The sequence below is a fragment of the Sus scrofa genome, chromosome 14, assembly GCF_054392235.1.
Source record: "Sus scrofa isolate SSC_HxYL_T2T_F1_AM1 chromosome 14, Sscrofa_HxYL_maternal_Yorkshire_Landrace_v2.0, whole genome shotgun sequence".
NCBI classification, from domain to species: Eukaryota; Metazoa; Chordata; class Mammalia; order Artiodactyla; family Suidae; genus Sus; species Sus scrofa.
The window spans coordinates 160,052,223-160,068,316 of NC_139396.1; the positions used below are offsets into that span (position 1 = coordinate 160,052,223).

Below are 16,094 nucleotides of genomic sequence, written 5' to 3' on the forward strand. Positions count from 1 at the left end.
ATGCCAAGAGACGCTTTAAGCTTTGATGGAGGGCTGTGGGCGCTGCGTGCGCTGGAGCGCAGGCTCTCAGGACAGGCCCTGGGCGGGGCTGCGGGACAGGATCTGGACAGTATCTCCGCAGCGCCCAGCCGGGGATGCGCTCCCCGCGCCGGAACCTGGGTGGAGCCGGGGTGGGGGGGGCACAGGCCACGCCCCCATCTTGCCCCCAGCCTTGTGGGCGGCGCTCTGCACACGGCGCCCTGGAGCTGCGGGCTGGGCGCCGCGTTTGCAGCGGGGACTCGGCTCCGAAGGGCCACGTGCGAGGCTCTGCGCGAGGCCCCCGACGAGCAAGTGGCACGAGACTAAGCACCAAGGGGGAAAAAGGTCAGCGTTTATTTTATTACCCAGACGCTATTTTTATTTCATGGGACGAGCTCGTGGGCCTTGCCGGTGACAAAGTCACAGTGTAAAAGAGATGAACAGCAGATTCGCCAAAACGTGTGGCGTTTGCACGACTCCGGTGATTCGGTGGAAGACACTCTATAGCAAAAAATAATTACTGAAAGCAAAAACGCTGAAGTTAGACAAGGCATTTAAGATCAGTTATTTGGTTTAAGCTTTTAGATGATAGCAAACATGGGGAAATCAGAGCAGGAAAAAAAGGTGTGTTAAATTTCTGTTTTACTTGGGAAGAGATGTTGGATACTGTCTCAGTGTTAATGGGAACCAGAGGAAACCACGCGACTGCTTAAAAAGAAATGTGAAAAGAACCACACGTGAAATAAAAATAAGATTCACACTAAGATGCTAACGAAAAGAAAAATGCTGTGAAACATATCTTTCAAATATCTTAGCAAAGATGAATAAAAGAAAGCAAGAAGGAAATGTGTTAAAAAATATAAGGCATAGCAGAAATAAGTCCAGCAATAAATAGGAACAAGACAGATGCCCCAAATGACAGAGCGTCAGATGTGCTCGAGAAACAGAATCAAATTAAAATCTGTTGACGGGGGGCCCATCCCAAATTTTTATTAAAATATGAGAAGGTTGAGAAATAATGGCTGGCTAAAGATGTATCTGGTACATACAAATGACAACTGAAAAGTGGTATCGAATTAGATTTTAAACAGTTCAAAGCGGGTTATTTTTATTTTGACAAAAGGTAAATTCGCCGTAAAGACATAGCAAATAATGAATATGTGTAGAATACAATTATTAGAATGTATAAAGTAAGTTAAAATTATGAGAGGAAATTGTGAGTGTGATTGAGGAAACACAGTATGAGGAACTTTGTGGTAATTAAAAAAAACTGTAAGGAAATGCTATATACAACCCAGTTTACCACTTAAGGGACGATTTTTCTGAGGAAAATAGACATCTTCGTGTCTGCCTGCAGAAGGAGAACATTCCTACAGGTTAGTGACCTCGAGAGAAATTTGAAAAGTTGCTTGTGGTTTAGTTATTATAGGTTTGTAATACCTTTAAATGAATCTCTCATTTCCTCCTCGTTGTTCAGTACTTGGTCATTTCTTCCAGAACACTGTTAGAATGAATTCTTTAGAGTTTAGGGGTTCGGGAGTTCAGTTTGAGAGAACACATAATTTCCCTGCTACAGGAAGGATCACAAAGCATTGGAAGGAAATGTTTCCCGGTGCATATTGCAGAAATAGCTGAGGCTTCAATCTAAAACCTGAAAAGGGAGAGTTCCTCTAGCGGCTCAGCAGTAAGGAACCCAACCCAACTGCTGTCTATGAAGATATGGGTTCGATCCCTGGCCTCCCTCAGTGGGTTAAGGATCTGGTGTTGCTGTGAGCTGTGGTGTGGGTCACAGACCCGGCTCAGATCTGGCGTTGCTGTGGCTGTGGTGTAGGCCGGCACCTGCAGCTCTGATTTGACCCCTAGCCTGGGAACTTCCATGTGCCCCACATGCAGCCCTAAAAAACAAACAAACAAACAAAAAAAAACACCATGTAAAAACCTCACTGGGATGGTGAAGCTAAGACAGCAGGCGGGGCCAGAGCCTGGCGAGATGCAATTGCAGTCATTGAACCAGAGAACAAAGAGGCCTAAATAATATACAGAAAGTTGAAAACAGTAGTTTCATATGTCATAGAGGTCTATTCCAGGAATGCACTAAAGTTTTAATATTCAGCAATCTATTAATAAAATATATCACATTGGTAGGTTAAAAGAGGAAAAACGTCAATACATTCCCAGAGGACATTTAATAAAATTCAACATCAATTTCTAGTAAAAACGTAGTAAGCCAGAAATAGGAAAATGATGCCTGGATCTGGGAGAACAGTGTGAAATCAGCAGGGACCTGACCCTTAATGAGGACCCTCCGAGGTCCTTCAGACTCTGGAATTCCACCATCATGAACGTCGTTCTTGAAGTTCTAATACGTGTCATGAAGCAGGAGACAGGAAAAGGAAGATTAGCTTTTAGGAAGGAGTGGACCTACATGTTCATATATCTAGAGATGCTAAGAAAATATTTTATTTATTTATCTTTTTGCCTTTTCTAGGGCCGCTCCCGAAGCATGTGGAGGTTCCCAGGCTAGGGGTTGAATCGGAGCTGTAGCTACCGGCCTACACCACAGCTCACAGCAACGCCAGATCCTTAACCCACGGAGCGAGGCCAGGGACCGAACCCGCAACCTCATGGTTCCTAGTCGGATTTGTTAACCACTGAGCCACGACGGGAACTCCCACTAAGATAACATTTTGAAGACAGTAGTGGACAGAATTTCTTTTGGTGAGAGCATGCACAAATCAATCACTTTCCTAGATTTCCTTAATGATTAGCTGGGAAGCAAAAAAGATAAAAGATTTCTAGTTCTTAGGATCAATGTCATGTTCCAAATCCTGGGAGTAAATCTAGAGAGATGTTCAAGGGGCCCTTGAAGAAAAAGACAACAGGGTTTGAGAGGCATCAGAGAGCTCTTCAAGAGTACAGACCCTGGTTCTGCATAGTGCAAGGGGCCAAATGTCTCCACTTTTACTTGCGCCTTTAAGGCAGTTCCTATCAAAATTCAAATTAAAGTTGACTCAATCATTCTAGGAGAAGAAATCACTCTAAAGGGAGATTAGTGTATTTTCTGGCTGTAATGGTTCCGTGGTGGGGTGTGGGTGCAGGGTTAGACAGGCAGACAAGTAACCCCTCACTTAGCATATGGTAAATATGACATTTCAACTCCACAGGGAAAGCGTGGATTATTCAGTACATGATGTCGAGATAGCAGGTTAATTACCTGGAAAAGAATCTCTTGATCACCCTTAGGTGAAAATTCGTTTCAGTGGATCACAGAGGTTAAGAGTGTCTGAAGAATGAGACTTGCAATTTATCTTGCTTCCAGGTGGAAAGGAAGAACAAGGAAAAAAAAATACAGGAAAACGATCAAGGTTTGGCTAATAAAACTGGAAAATTCCCAACTCCAAATTACACCCTAACTAATCTCAACGGACAAATGGGAACGTATTGTAGCATATTGGTAAACAAAAGATTATTACCTTTCATACTTAAAGAACCCTAATAACCCAGTAAAAGTTTAAAAAAAAGTCTAAAAACCTGAAAAAGCATTCATTAGATAACTCCAGATGCTCCATAACCTTTTGAAGACACGTTCATTGCGTGAGGAATGAAGGAGATGCAATTTTAAGTAAAAGATAGGTTTGGGTTGATCACATTAGCAGAGATTTGTTGAAAGGGGTAACGAGGTCATGCTCAGGCTTGGCAAGGTTAAGAAAAAAATGGAAAGTATTTTACAGTGTATATGAGATTTTCGGGAGGAAAAATTGGCAGTCGGCATTAAAACTTAAGCACAGTTCACACCTTGTTGTCTAGTACCTGGATTGACTTCTGGGTCTTTGTCCCATAAACAGCCAGGAACCCAGGAAGGGCTGTGTGTACAGGGCAACCATGGGGAGCTCTCTGTAACAGTGAAAAATGGGAAGCGGCATAAATACCCAATGAGAGGAAAGAGGTTAAATAAATTGCGGTCCATTAAAAGCAATGGAATACTCAGTAGTCATTAAAAACCGTGTCCTCAGAGCCTGAGCATGTGCGAGCATATCCACAATATATGACATGATAAAAGTAGGTCACAAAATGTTATATGGAAGGAAATACAGTGGTTATCTTCTAATTCTGGGAATAAGAAGACTTTTTATTTTCTTCTGGACCCTTTTCTGAAGTTCTCAAAATTTATGCCATGCTACTGTATTACTTAGATACAAATCATCATAATAATTATAATAAAATAGCTTTAAAAGCTCCATAAGGAAAACAGTGCTGGCCTCATTGTCTGATGCCCATCTCAACAATCTTTCTCTGCCCAGTGAAGCCTCGGGACCCCAGAGAGGAAGGCTTGATGTCCGGTCTCTACAGCTCTCTCTGTCTGTCTCTGTCTGTCCCTGCCTTTCTGTCTGTCTGTCTTTCTATTATAACCAGACACTTATTTCCCTCTGCAATGGTGATGGTTTCCTGTGTCTCTGCTTTTAGTTAACAGTTCCTTGTTTAATGTGTGACTTGATCTTTTTGAATGGGATATATTTTCTTTTCTTTTTCTGTCCTTTTAGGGTCGTACCCATGGCATATGGAGGTTCCCAGGCTAGGGGTCGAATCGGAGCTGCAGCTGCTGGCCTGCACCACGGCTGCATCAACGCAGAATCCGAGCTGTTTCTGCGACCTACACTACAGCTCATGGCAACGCCAGATGCTCATCCCACTGAGTGAGGCCAGGGGATTGAACCTACATCCTCGGGGATATTAGTTGGGTTTGTTACTTCTGAGCCACCACCCCTAAATTGGATACATTTTCCTTCTCAGGCTTCTGGCATTCTGGTTTGATTTCCTGAGAAAGTTTTTGGCAAGTCAAGTTAGGATCGGCAGATTTAGTGAATAAAACCACAAAATGCCTAGCAAAATACGATCTTAGGGGAATGAGTAATTTCTCAAATATAAGCATATCCCAAACATTGCGTGGGATATCTAAAAACTATTCATTGCTTCTCTGAAATTCACATTTAACTGGGCAACCTGTATCAGCCCTACCCTGGGTGCTTTCGGTAGCCTCACTCCTTACCTGGGCCTAAGTCGCTTTGTCTACGGTGGGGTCGTCACACTCTACCCAAATGGATGGGCCAGCCAGCCGTGTGGCGCTGAGCAAACGCGCTCTTCCCCTGCTGGGTGTGTCTGGGCCTGGCTCATGCATGGTCGGAGACTGGCTGCTGGAAAGTTAGGCCTTGGCCATTCCTCTCTGTAGTCTAAAATTCAACACCCACTGATTTTCAGAAGCAGAGACAATAATTGAGGAGGGGATGAATCAGAGATGCGGTCGTGGCTGTTCCATGGAGGAGGCTAGAACCCTGGCTGTTCCTCTGCCGCCAGTGGCATTCACTCTGCTTCCTTCTCGAGGGACATTGAAATGCTCTCCCTTTGAAATCCAAGTCCACCTGGCAGCTCTTTTGTCCAGTTATGTAAGAAATGATTAGGGACAGGACACGACCTGTTACAAATTGCTTTAGGACCGACTCTGGAGAATCAAGCTTTGGTTGGCCGGGGCCACCTCCGCCATCATTTGCGGGCCTAAGTTTGGTTGGGGTCAGGGGAACCCGGACACCTGGCCTGCCTTGCTGCCCCTCGTGTACCTTCTCCCGAGAGCCGCAAAGGCACACGGATCAGCCTTTCGGCCGGCATTAGTCATCCTTCCTCCGGGAAGGAGCCTGGCCCAGAGCTGGCCTGGGAGCAGACCATGTTTTATTACCTCTCTGGCTTCTGGTTGCCCGCCAGGAGCTGAACCAGAAGTGCCAAAATGCTGTAAGAGATCAGATCCCGGAGAGCGGCTGCTTGCACGGACGGCACTCCCAGCTGTTGGCTCTGCAGCAAAGCTCTTTGTAAATTTTGTAAGAAAACATGTTCTCAAGAGGTTTCCGTTTCAAGTTGGCAGCATTCAGACGTCAGGAGAGCTGGAGTCAAACTTTCCAAGGAATGTCTGAGCTTGGATCCTGCGCTGCACTCAGCCCTGGTTCCAACTTCTGGGCCTCGGATTTGGAACCATGGTCGGTCCCTGTCTGATAACGGACGGCTTTTAACGTGCCGGGGCGGGGGGCAAAATGAGCGGCTCCCATAACCCCTCCCCTGGCTTCAAAGGGGCCACCGAGGGGGGGGTGATTTATGGGCGCTGCATTAGGGAAAAGATTATGAGCATCACCGAGACACAGATCTGCTCTCTCTTCTGGAAAAGTAGCGTCTTTCATTCAGAAAAAGGTAGCAGGAGTCCTGTTTAACTTAAAGCCGATTTAAGTTGTCTCTGTGCTCCCTAGCCTTTTCCCCCAAGTTCCTGGGATGGTCTGTTTTCCTCCCAACCCTTCCAGTTCTCACCTTTGGACTGGATGGCTAACCAGCCCCGTGTAGCGGGGCTGATCCTTGCTTAAGGCGCTCTCTCTGTTCCTAATGTTTGTCACAGGCAATTTTTCATCTTTGCTGCCTCTTCTCTTTCTGATTCTCCTCATTTCCCTGCATTTCGTTGCTGGTAGATTGACACTGACACGGGACAGAAAAAGGCAGCAAGTGGCAGGGAAGGCAGCCTGGCCGAAGGAGACGTGGACGCTTCCCTTGCTTGTGCAACCAGCCGTTGAAATAGCCCTTTGGCCAGAACGGTGGCGGAAGCCTGCATATGTTATTTTTATGATTGCGCTAATGCGAGAACTGCACATTTTCAAAGCGACTGGATCTAGAAGTACCAAACTTGCTCCATTGAGTATTTTTGTCGAGAGAGAATCTTCATCCATGAAAGCAAATATTTTCATGTGGATGGAGGGAGGCCCGGGATGATGAGGTCTTTCTGGAAGGCACGTCGTATATGAGATTATAAACTTCCCGACATTAAATAAAGCACTGGGGGCGGGACATTAACTCTTTTAGGCCACTTTCACGTTTCCCCAAGTGCCCGTCATAAATCCAGGAAATTGCATTGTCATTGTTACATTCAGGAATAATTTTGCTTCAGTGCATTTCCGCAGCAGGCATAATTCCATTTTAGGGAGTCAAGATGTTTAACTTATGTCAGGAGGGGTCTGCCGATTGGTTCTGTTTTGTACCAGTGTTATTTTAAGTCAGTGGCTGCGGCTGCAAAATCAGATAATTTCTCAGAAGACTCGCGTGGAAACATATTCTCCGGTTGTTTATGTTTGAGGTGAAAGCTTTCCATTCGAATCATTGTTCCAAAATGGATGAATGCCACGTGTGATATCAGTTAATGCACATCAGGCGTTGGGGGAACTGAACTGAGGTGGAAAATCAGGCTGCCAAAGGAGTTCCTTCCAACCGAGGCTTAATCCCAGGTGATAATGGGACGCCGGAATGAAGGGGCAGATGTAAATACCCTGGGACAGAGAAGGATTAGTGGCACACGCTCCCCCAAGCCCAGAGGACGCGAACGAAGCACAGCTGTCCAGTCGCTGGGCCAGGACAAGCTCGGGGAAGGCTGGCCGAGGCCGTGGGGGTAGCGGGGTTTGGACCACACGCAAGTGGCTGCAGGTTATGAGATGCCCGGGTCAGGCAGGTGAGAGAAGAACGTGTAATCACGTATTCTTGCTCAGTGTTCCGACTTCTCGAGAAATTGGAATTCTGGGATGTGGCTTCTGAGTTTATGGATCACAAGCCCGTGGGTTCAACCTGGCACGTTGCCCCAGCGCCTGAGCGATCAGTGAAGAAAGAAGCGTCTCTTGTCTAAAGGACGGCATCCCCTGCCCACAGCCGAAGGCCCACGTCTTGGGGAGACCGGCACAGTGTCAGGGAGACTCGGCCCCCTCGCGATGGGGCGATGGGCGTACACTGTCCTCGGCTCCCTGACGCGGGACAGTGGCTTAATTCGTTTCCAGGAAATAAGAGGGACTGTGCTGTTTTTACTGGAAACATTTCAACGACGAAGGGAGTTGATGTCGGGTCCCAGGAAAGAAATGACCTGAAGATCTTGTAAAGCCTGGGTGGAAATTGGGATCAAAGTGCCCGTCTCCCTCTCCCGCCGCCTGACCGGGCAGCGGGTCTCATTAGATGTGCGCGGGCCGGGGGGCTGTCGGGGGGGCGTGTGGACAATCTGGACCCACCTTTCAACAGGCATGAAACGGAGGGGCCGTGAGGTGTGACTGAGACACAGCAGGTAACTGCCAGAGGAGGGATGAGCTGGGGGCAGCTCCGGGAGAACGTGTGGCTCGCATCCGAGCGGCACATAATGAGAACACATCCTGTCTCAGGAACTGCCGTCCGTTCTTAGGAAAGGGAGACAGACAGCTTCGCAAAGGCCACTGCGAGGGAAGGAGCGTCGGAAGATCTGAGCCAGGGACCTGGAGGCTCCAATCCACTTTCGGGGTCCTGAGCTTGAGCCTCCGAGCAGGAGGGGGGCCAGGAGCTGCCCGCTCCCTCCCACCTCCTCCTGGAAGCGCGTTCAGCCCCCGGGCGCTGGGGAAGCAAGACACCGGCCATGCCCTTCGGCTCTGCCGCAAACCTCACCCTTTGCATCTGTTTCTTGTAAGACTTGATTTTTATGAGTACAAAGCCATTTTCCCATGATTTTTGTGCCTCTGGGGCAAGGGAATCTCATCAACATTTCGTAACTAACAAGTATAATATGTTGGAAAAGTAAAACCATGAGATGGGGGCTAAAGAGGGCGATAACCTCTTTAAACTTTTGAGACCTACGGAGTGCAAAAACGACAAGTCTGGAGTTCCTGTTGTGGCTCAGCGGTTAATGAGCCAGACTAGTATCCATGAGGTTGCAGGTTCAATCCCTGGCCTCGCTCAGTGGGTTAAGGATCTGGCATTGCCCGGAGCTGTGGTGTAAGTTGCAGACATGGCTTGGATCTGGCGTGGCTGTGGCTGTGATGTAGGCCGGCAACTGCAGCTCCGATTCGCCCCCTGGCCTGGGAATACTGCAGGTGCAGCCCTAAAAAGACAAAAATAAAATAAAATAAATGGAAAGTAAGTGCAATGAAATATTTTCTTGGAGTTCCCATTGTGGCGCAGTGGTAACGAACCCGACTAGGATCCAGAAGGATGCAAGTTCGATCCTTGGCCTTGCTCAGTGGGTTAAGGATCCGGCATTGCCGTGAGCTATAGTGTAGGTGACAGATGCGGATTGGATCCTATGTGGCTGTGGCTGTGGTGTAGGCCGGCAGCTGCAGCTCAGATTCGACCCCTTGTCTGGGACCCTCCGTATGCTGCAGGTGTGGCACTAAAAGCAAAATAAATAATTTTTTTTCTCAGTATGTTAAGTACTGAAAGGAACACACACACGCACAGGACATTTGTCACGAATCCTTCATGGGTTCCAGAAGTCTCTCTCCAATCTTCGGTTAGAAGGAAAAACTGACTGCTGACGTCGCTCACAAACTCAGGATGCTCCTGGTGGAAGGATGCTCCTGCTAGGACAGTCCTGGTATGGCTTCCTTGCTGGCGCGGGGGAGGGACCGTGCATTCCATCTTCCCGCTGACGTCTGGGAGGAGTGGATGCTGCTTGCTGTGGAGAAACCCGACTCTCAGCAGATGGAGGAGAGCCTGTTTGGGGAGGGGAGGGGAGTGTCTGGTCTGGCCTGCACCCCAGGGCTCCCGGGTCTGTGCACCCAGACGTAGCCTTTCTCTTTAGATCAACTTGAGGTCTTTCAAGCTTTGTCTTGTTGTTGGAACGTTTTCTCGGCCCTAGATGCCTCTCTGGTTTTTGTTTGTTTGTTTTTGTTTCTCTTTTCGGCTGTCTGTATTACGTTTGTTGGATGTTTATTTAAAGTACAGTTGGTTCACAACGTATCCCAGTCAGACATACTCCCTTTCTCGGATTCTCTTCCATCACAGTCTATCCCCAGAGCCTGGATCTAGCTCCCTGTGCTGTGCAGCAAGACCTCATGGCTTAGCTATTCTAAATGCAACAGTTTGCATCTACTAACCCCAGACGCCCTGTCCCTCCTGCTCCGTCTTTTTTTTTTTTTTTTTTTTTAATTTTGGTTCTTTTGGACTTCAGGATTCCTGCCCCCACTCTATGCCTGGGCATCCTATAGCTACCCTGTCTAGGTTTCCCAAAGTGTACTCTTTCGAGATTTTGCCCTGTCAGAGGCTTGGATGCATTAGCCGGACCTGCTTCGTAAAGTCCTCATTGCCTTTCCTATGTCTGTTTATGTCGGATTCCTGAGAATGACAAATGCAAGAAAACTCGAACTGTTTGATCGCCACGGTGCTAAACTGAAAGGTCCCCCGTGGGCTCCAGCTGGTGAGCAGAGTAGAGAATGAGAATGGGCATCCCCTTCACGGGCCACTTTCAAACTGCCTTCTCGGCGCTGTGTTCCCCGTGGAGGGCTGGCGAGGACGGTGGCGCCTGGAGGGTTGGGGCAGGATGGTGAGCACAGCGTGGGGGGCCCCGCTTGCATGCACCCCAGTCTCAGCCACTCCACCGTAACGCCATCCTCCATCTTACAGACGTGAGTTTCAGCAAATGTTTTTTTTTTTTTTTTTTTTTTTTTTTGCAAAAAAGGGGTGATAGCTAAAGGTATGGGGTTTGTTTCCGAAGCGATGAAAATGTTCTAGACTCGGTTGTGGCGATGGGTGCACATACTGGTGAATATACTAAAAACCACTGCAGTTTTCATTTCCAGTGGTTACGGGGTATGGGAATTGTGTCTCGATCAAGTTGTTTAAGAAAAAAGAATTGAACCATGATGTGTGAAAACGCATTTGCTTAGAAACATCCATTCATTTCAAAGATCGAAAAAAGGGAAACGTAAGATTCCAGTGTTTTCTCAAAGGCGCGGTGTCTCCACCCTCTGCGACAATTCATCACGCCTCCGAGTCCTCACGTCATTGTGCAGGCTGCCTCCCCATAAATCTGAACCTACTCCACTACGTGCTTTCGATCCAGAGGGGCCTCTGCAAAGAATGCGGCCAAGGCCTCCAAACTGGAGCCTCCTGGTTTCCTGCTGGGCTTCTCCGACGTGCTTAGGACATAAGCCTCTGGGAACCCAGCCACCCTGCTGTGAAGTTCAAGCCACACGGACAGGTCATGTCTGGGCTCAGCTCCACAGCGCCAGGTGAACTGCGGGCCCACAGCCAGCATTTACTGCCCACCGGGTAATCGAGCCATGCTGTGGTCTGTTTTCAGTTTCTTGATAGTGTCTTTTGAAGCAATGGTGTTTTTATTTTTTGTTATTTATTTATTTCTTTTTAGGGCCATTCCCATGGCATATGGAAGTTACTAGGCTAGTGGTCGAATCAGAGCTATAGCTGCCGGCCTACACCACAGCCACAGCAACTCCAGATCCGGGCTGCATCTGCGACCTACACCAGAGCTCATGACAACCCACTTAACCCACTGAGTGAGGCCAGGGATCCTTAACCCACTGAATGAGGCCAGGGATTGAACCCGCATCCTCATGGATACTAGTTGGGCTTGATACCGCTGAGCCGCAAGGGGAACTTCCAATGGTGTTTTTATTTTTATTCCTTTATTTATTTTTAGGGCTGCACTTGGGGTGTATGGAAGTTCCCCGCCTAGAGGTCAGACCGCAGTTGCAGCTGCCGGCCTGCTCTGCAGCTCACAGCCAGTGCCAGATCTGTAACCCCGCAGAACGAGGCCAGGGATCGAACCCACATCCTCACGGATACTTTTTGGGTTCTTAACCTGCCAAGACACAGTGGGAACTCTGCAATGGTGTTTTTAGTATTTGATACAAAAAGTCCAATTCAGTGTTTACCTTTGTTTTTCATGCTTAGCGTGTCATATCTAAGTGATTATTATCCATGGCCATGCAGATTTACAGCGATACTTTTCTCTAACATCTCTGTCATTTCAGAGCTCACATTTAGGTCTTGGGTCCCTTTTGAAATAAATACTGTGTATAGTATGAAGTTGGGCCCAACTTGATTCTTTGCATGTTGATGCCCACACCATTTACTGCGAAGACCCTTCTTTTCCCATTGAATTGTCTTGGCATACTTGTCAAAGGTAAATTAACCATTAATGTATGGGTTTGTCTTATGGACTTTCAGTTCATGGTTATGCTGTTTCGAGTACTGTTGTTTCACAGTAAGCTCTGAAATTAGGAAACACGAGTCCTCCAACTTTGGTTCTTCTATTTCAAGGTCATTTTGGCTATTCTAGGTTCTATGTGAATTTTAGGATCAGGTGATCAATTTTTGCCAAAAAAAAAAAAAAAATTCCAGCTACAACTTTTATAGGAATTGCATTGAGTCTGTATACCCATTTGGGGAGCGTTACCATCTTAACAATAGTTTCTCAAACCATAAAAGTGGGATGTGTTTCTTTTTATTTAGAGCTTCTTTCAAGGATGTTTTATGGCTTCAGTGTACAAGTCTAGCACTATTATGTTAAATTTATTTCTAAGTATTTTATTCTTTTGTACTCTTAAAATTCTTTTTTATACTATTGTAAATGGAATTGTTTTCTTAATTTCATTTTTGACTTCTTCATTGTTAGTGTATAGAATATGACTGACTTGGATGTTTGTGTTTTATGCTGCTGTATCCTGGCTGAAGTTGCTTATTAAATCTAATAGGGTTTTAAAAAATTCCTTAGGATTTTCGTTATACATCTGCAAATACAGATAGTTTTACTTCTCTGTTTTCTTCTTTAATTTTTATTAAGACTTTCTATAGGACCTTTTTTCTTTCTCTTAGAATTTTTCCATTGTTTTTCTACTTTCTATTTTGTTTATTTCTGCTCTAGTCTTTATTCTTTTATTCCTTATGGTTGCTCTGGGTTTAGTTTGCTCTTCTTTTCTAATTTCTTAGGTTGGACATTTAGGTTATTGATTTGAGAGCTTTCTTCATTTTGAATATATGCAGTCATAGCTGTCCGTTCACCTTTAAGCAGTGCTTTAGCTGCTCCTCAAAAGTTGTACTATGTTGTGTTTTCATTTGCATTACTTCAGAATATTTTTAAATTTCCCCAGTCATCTCTTCTCTGAGACATTAGTCATTTAGGGATGTACTGTTTAATTTCTATATATTTGTGAATTTCCCAAATTCTTTTCGGTTACTGTGAATTTCATTCCATTGTATAATTTTAATAATTTAAACGTATCAAGACTTTCTGTGTGGCCTAGCATATGGTCTATCTGAAGAGAGTTGCATGTGCACTTGAGAAGAATATGTGTTCTGTATTGCTCCACCGAGCATTCGGTAAATGTCTCTTAGGTCCAGTTGTTCTACAGTGCTGCTCAAGTTTTCCATTTACTTCCATATTCGTTTTCTGTCTAGTTTCCTTATTTATTATTTAAAATGGTATGTCAAGGGCTCCAACTTTATTGTTGATTTGTCTATTTTTCTCTGAGTCTGTTGGTTTTTGCTTCATGTACTTGAGGTCTCTGTTTAGGTGCGTATATGTTTATAATTATATATTCTTGATATATTGACACTTGAATCATTATAAAATATTATTCTTTGTTCGTAGTAACAATTTTTATGTTAAACTCTATTTGTATATTAGTATAGGTCTCTTTTGTTTACTACTTTTATGGTATATCTTTTTCATCCTTTTATTTTCAGCTTATTCATGCCTTTGAATCTAAGGTATGTCTCTTAGAGTACCTGCTGTGGCACAGTGGGTTAAGAATCCAACCGTAGAGGGTTGGGTTGCTGTGGGGCTACAGAGGTTCAATTCCAGTCCGGGTGCAGTAGGATAAAGAATCTGGCATTGCTGCGGCTGCAGCGTACGTTACAGCTGTGGTTCAGATTCAGTCACTGGCCTGAGAAGTTCCAAATGCCCATGGCTGTGGCCATAAAATTTTTTAAAAAGTTAAGCAATAAAAAATAAAGGATTTCTCATAGATAGCACATAGTTGGATTATTAAAAAAACCCATTCTTCCAATATCTACCTTCTAATTGGAACCTTTATCCCAATTTTGCTGTCATAGAATTAGTGATAAGGTATGATTTACATGAATAGAATGAGTGAGAAGTCATTTTGATATTTGTTTCCGCTGTGTCTTGTATCTTTATGGCCCCTCTATTCCCCCATTATTGCCTTTTCTGTATTAAATGTATATTTTCTAGTGTACCTTTTTCATTACTTTATTGTTTCTTTTACTGAATTACTTTACTGTTTTCTTTTACCTTATTGTATTGTCTGAGTTACTTTCTTAGTGGTTGTCTTGGGGTTAAAATTAACTTTTCAATTTACAACAACCTACTTCAGATTAACGCCAACTAATTTCAACGTGATATATCTGACAGAATAGCAAATATTTGTAGAAAGACACTTCTGTTAGAATGTTTACCAAAAGCTTATACTTACAAACCATGGAAATTTCATATAGAATTATTTTATTTGCACTCAAGCAGATGCATTAACAGGGAGTAGTTTGGTTCTGTGCCTCTGTGTATTAAATTATTTGGGGAATTATTTGCTTGTGTATTAATTCAGTTAACATTCATTGAGATTCTAATATGTTCCAGGTATTCTTGAGGCTGGCTTGAGTCACTGAATTGGATTGATTAGGTGGGAAAAAACGTTGGGGTTAGATGACTTCTCCCCAAATGACTTGAAAGGAAAAAAAAAGAGCATGATTTGGCAGAAACTTTTCAAAATATCTGTTAGTGTTGACTGCGCTCATGTACCCTTTGTTTCTTCCCAGAACCGGAAAGCGCGTGTTAAGATGGGCACACTAAGTTAATTCTTAGACATGTCGTTGGGTAGGAGGCCTTCTCTTGGCCAGTTTAACGAAGCAAATACAGTTTTAATTTATACCACTCCTAAGTCAATTAAATTTAGGTATATATACGTCCTTTGAAATACAGAAGGTGTCCTGTTCTCTTATCCCTTATTGGGGGAGAGAGGCATTAAGCAGGCAGACTCAAGTCAGATGCTTTGTCTCCCTCTCAGCTCTAAGATTTTGAGTATTCCAATTATCTGGCCGCCTCAGTTTTACCTATAGATGGAGCATAAAATAGCATCCTCCTCAACTTTTGGAAAATACCGTGAGCCAGGCACATAGCAAAATCAATATAAACCATCCTAAATAAGCAGGTGTATTACTATGAATACTGCTTATTACCTGGGGCAGCTGACAATAGTAGCTGACATTTATCGAGTGATTATCTCATTTAGAGTTTTTTGAGGTTGGTACTGTTACCCCCTTCCCCCTTTCACAGTGAGTGAACCCAAAGTGCTGAGAGGTTGCCGTGTGCGAGCTGCTGTGTCCAGGGCTATTCCCCCTGCCCAGCTCTCCTGCTGCCGTGGACAGAGCTGGGATCTGGAGCTGGACCTCCCGGGCTTGGTTCCAGACTCTCTACCTGTCAGCTTAGGCGAGTTTCTGAGTGTTTCCCGACCTCAGTTTCCTCACCTGTACAGCGGGGCTCACAAGCTGCCTGACCCAGAGGCCGCTTCGGCTCTTAGCACATCCTCACTCAGTGTGAGCTGTCTGGCTGGGGCCAAGCAGGACCACGTCATCCCCCTGCCTCTTCCGGCTCCTGGTCCAAAACCTCTCCTCTACTTTCTGTCTTTCTTTCGTCCTGCACTCTCCCTCAGAATCCGTCATCTTTTTGCCTCAGAACTTTTTTTTTTTCCTGTGTATGTATTTACTTGGAATGGATACAGCTTAAGACACGTTTTTACTAATGGGTTTAATTTATTTGCTACTTTAACATTTTATTTTTTCAAAAGGTAAAAGTAACATGTGAACTACAGAAAATTTGAAAATTTTGGGAAAAAAACCTCAGCACCTTACTACTGAAAGAAAAGTATCAGTAAAGTTTTGGTATTTTGCTTCTATTGCTGTTTTCAGTGACTACTTTAACCTAATTGGGATTGTATGAGAAGTTAAATTTTTTTATTCAATCAAAATTCTAATGGAAGGGTTGCATCTTTTAAATTAAAAAGTACGTATAAACATAATTTAATGAATCAGTAGTATTTCAATATGCAAAATAAACCTACTGGAATAAAGTTTGGCATGACACGTTTATATTAGTTTTAATATTTTATTTTATGATAACCCTTCCTATAATCTTTGGGAATACAACTTCTCTGTGTATTGCAGATTCTTTTTGAGATTTCTTCGGTGGTGCTGGTCTGACTGGGTCAGACATCGTCCCTGAGTTAAGGCTCTTG

The 16,094-nt window shown here is 44.7% G+C and overlaps 1 protein-coding gene across 1 annotated transcript in view; it reads left to right on the top strand.

The window, feature by feature from the left end:
* The first annotated feature begins 134 nt into the window (after nt 1–134).
* Nucleotides 135–16,094, top strand: part of LOC146397143 (uncharacterized) — a 54,991-nt gene continuing 39,031 nt past the window's right edge. The window contains exon 1 of the mRNA XM_084997508.1: nt 135–363. Within this exon, the coding sequence (XP_084853634.1) occupies nt 135–363 (229 nt within the window). The remainder of the gene's footprint in view (nt 364–16,094) is intronic.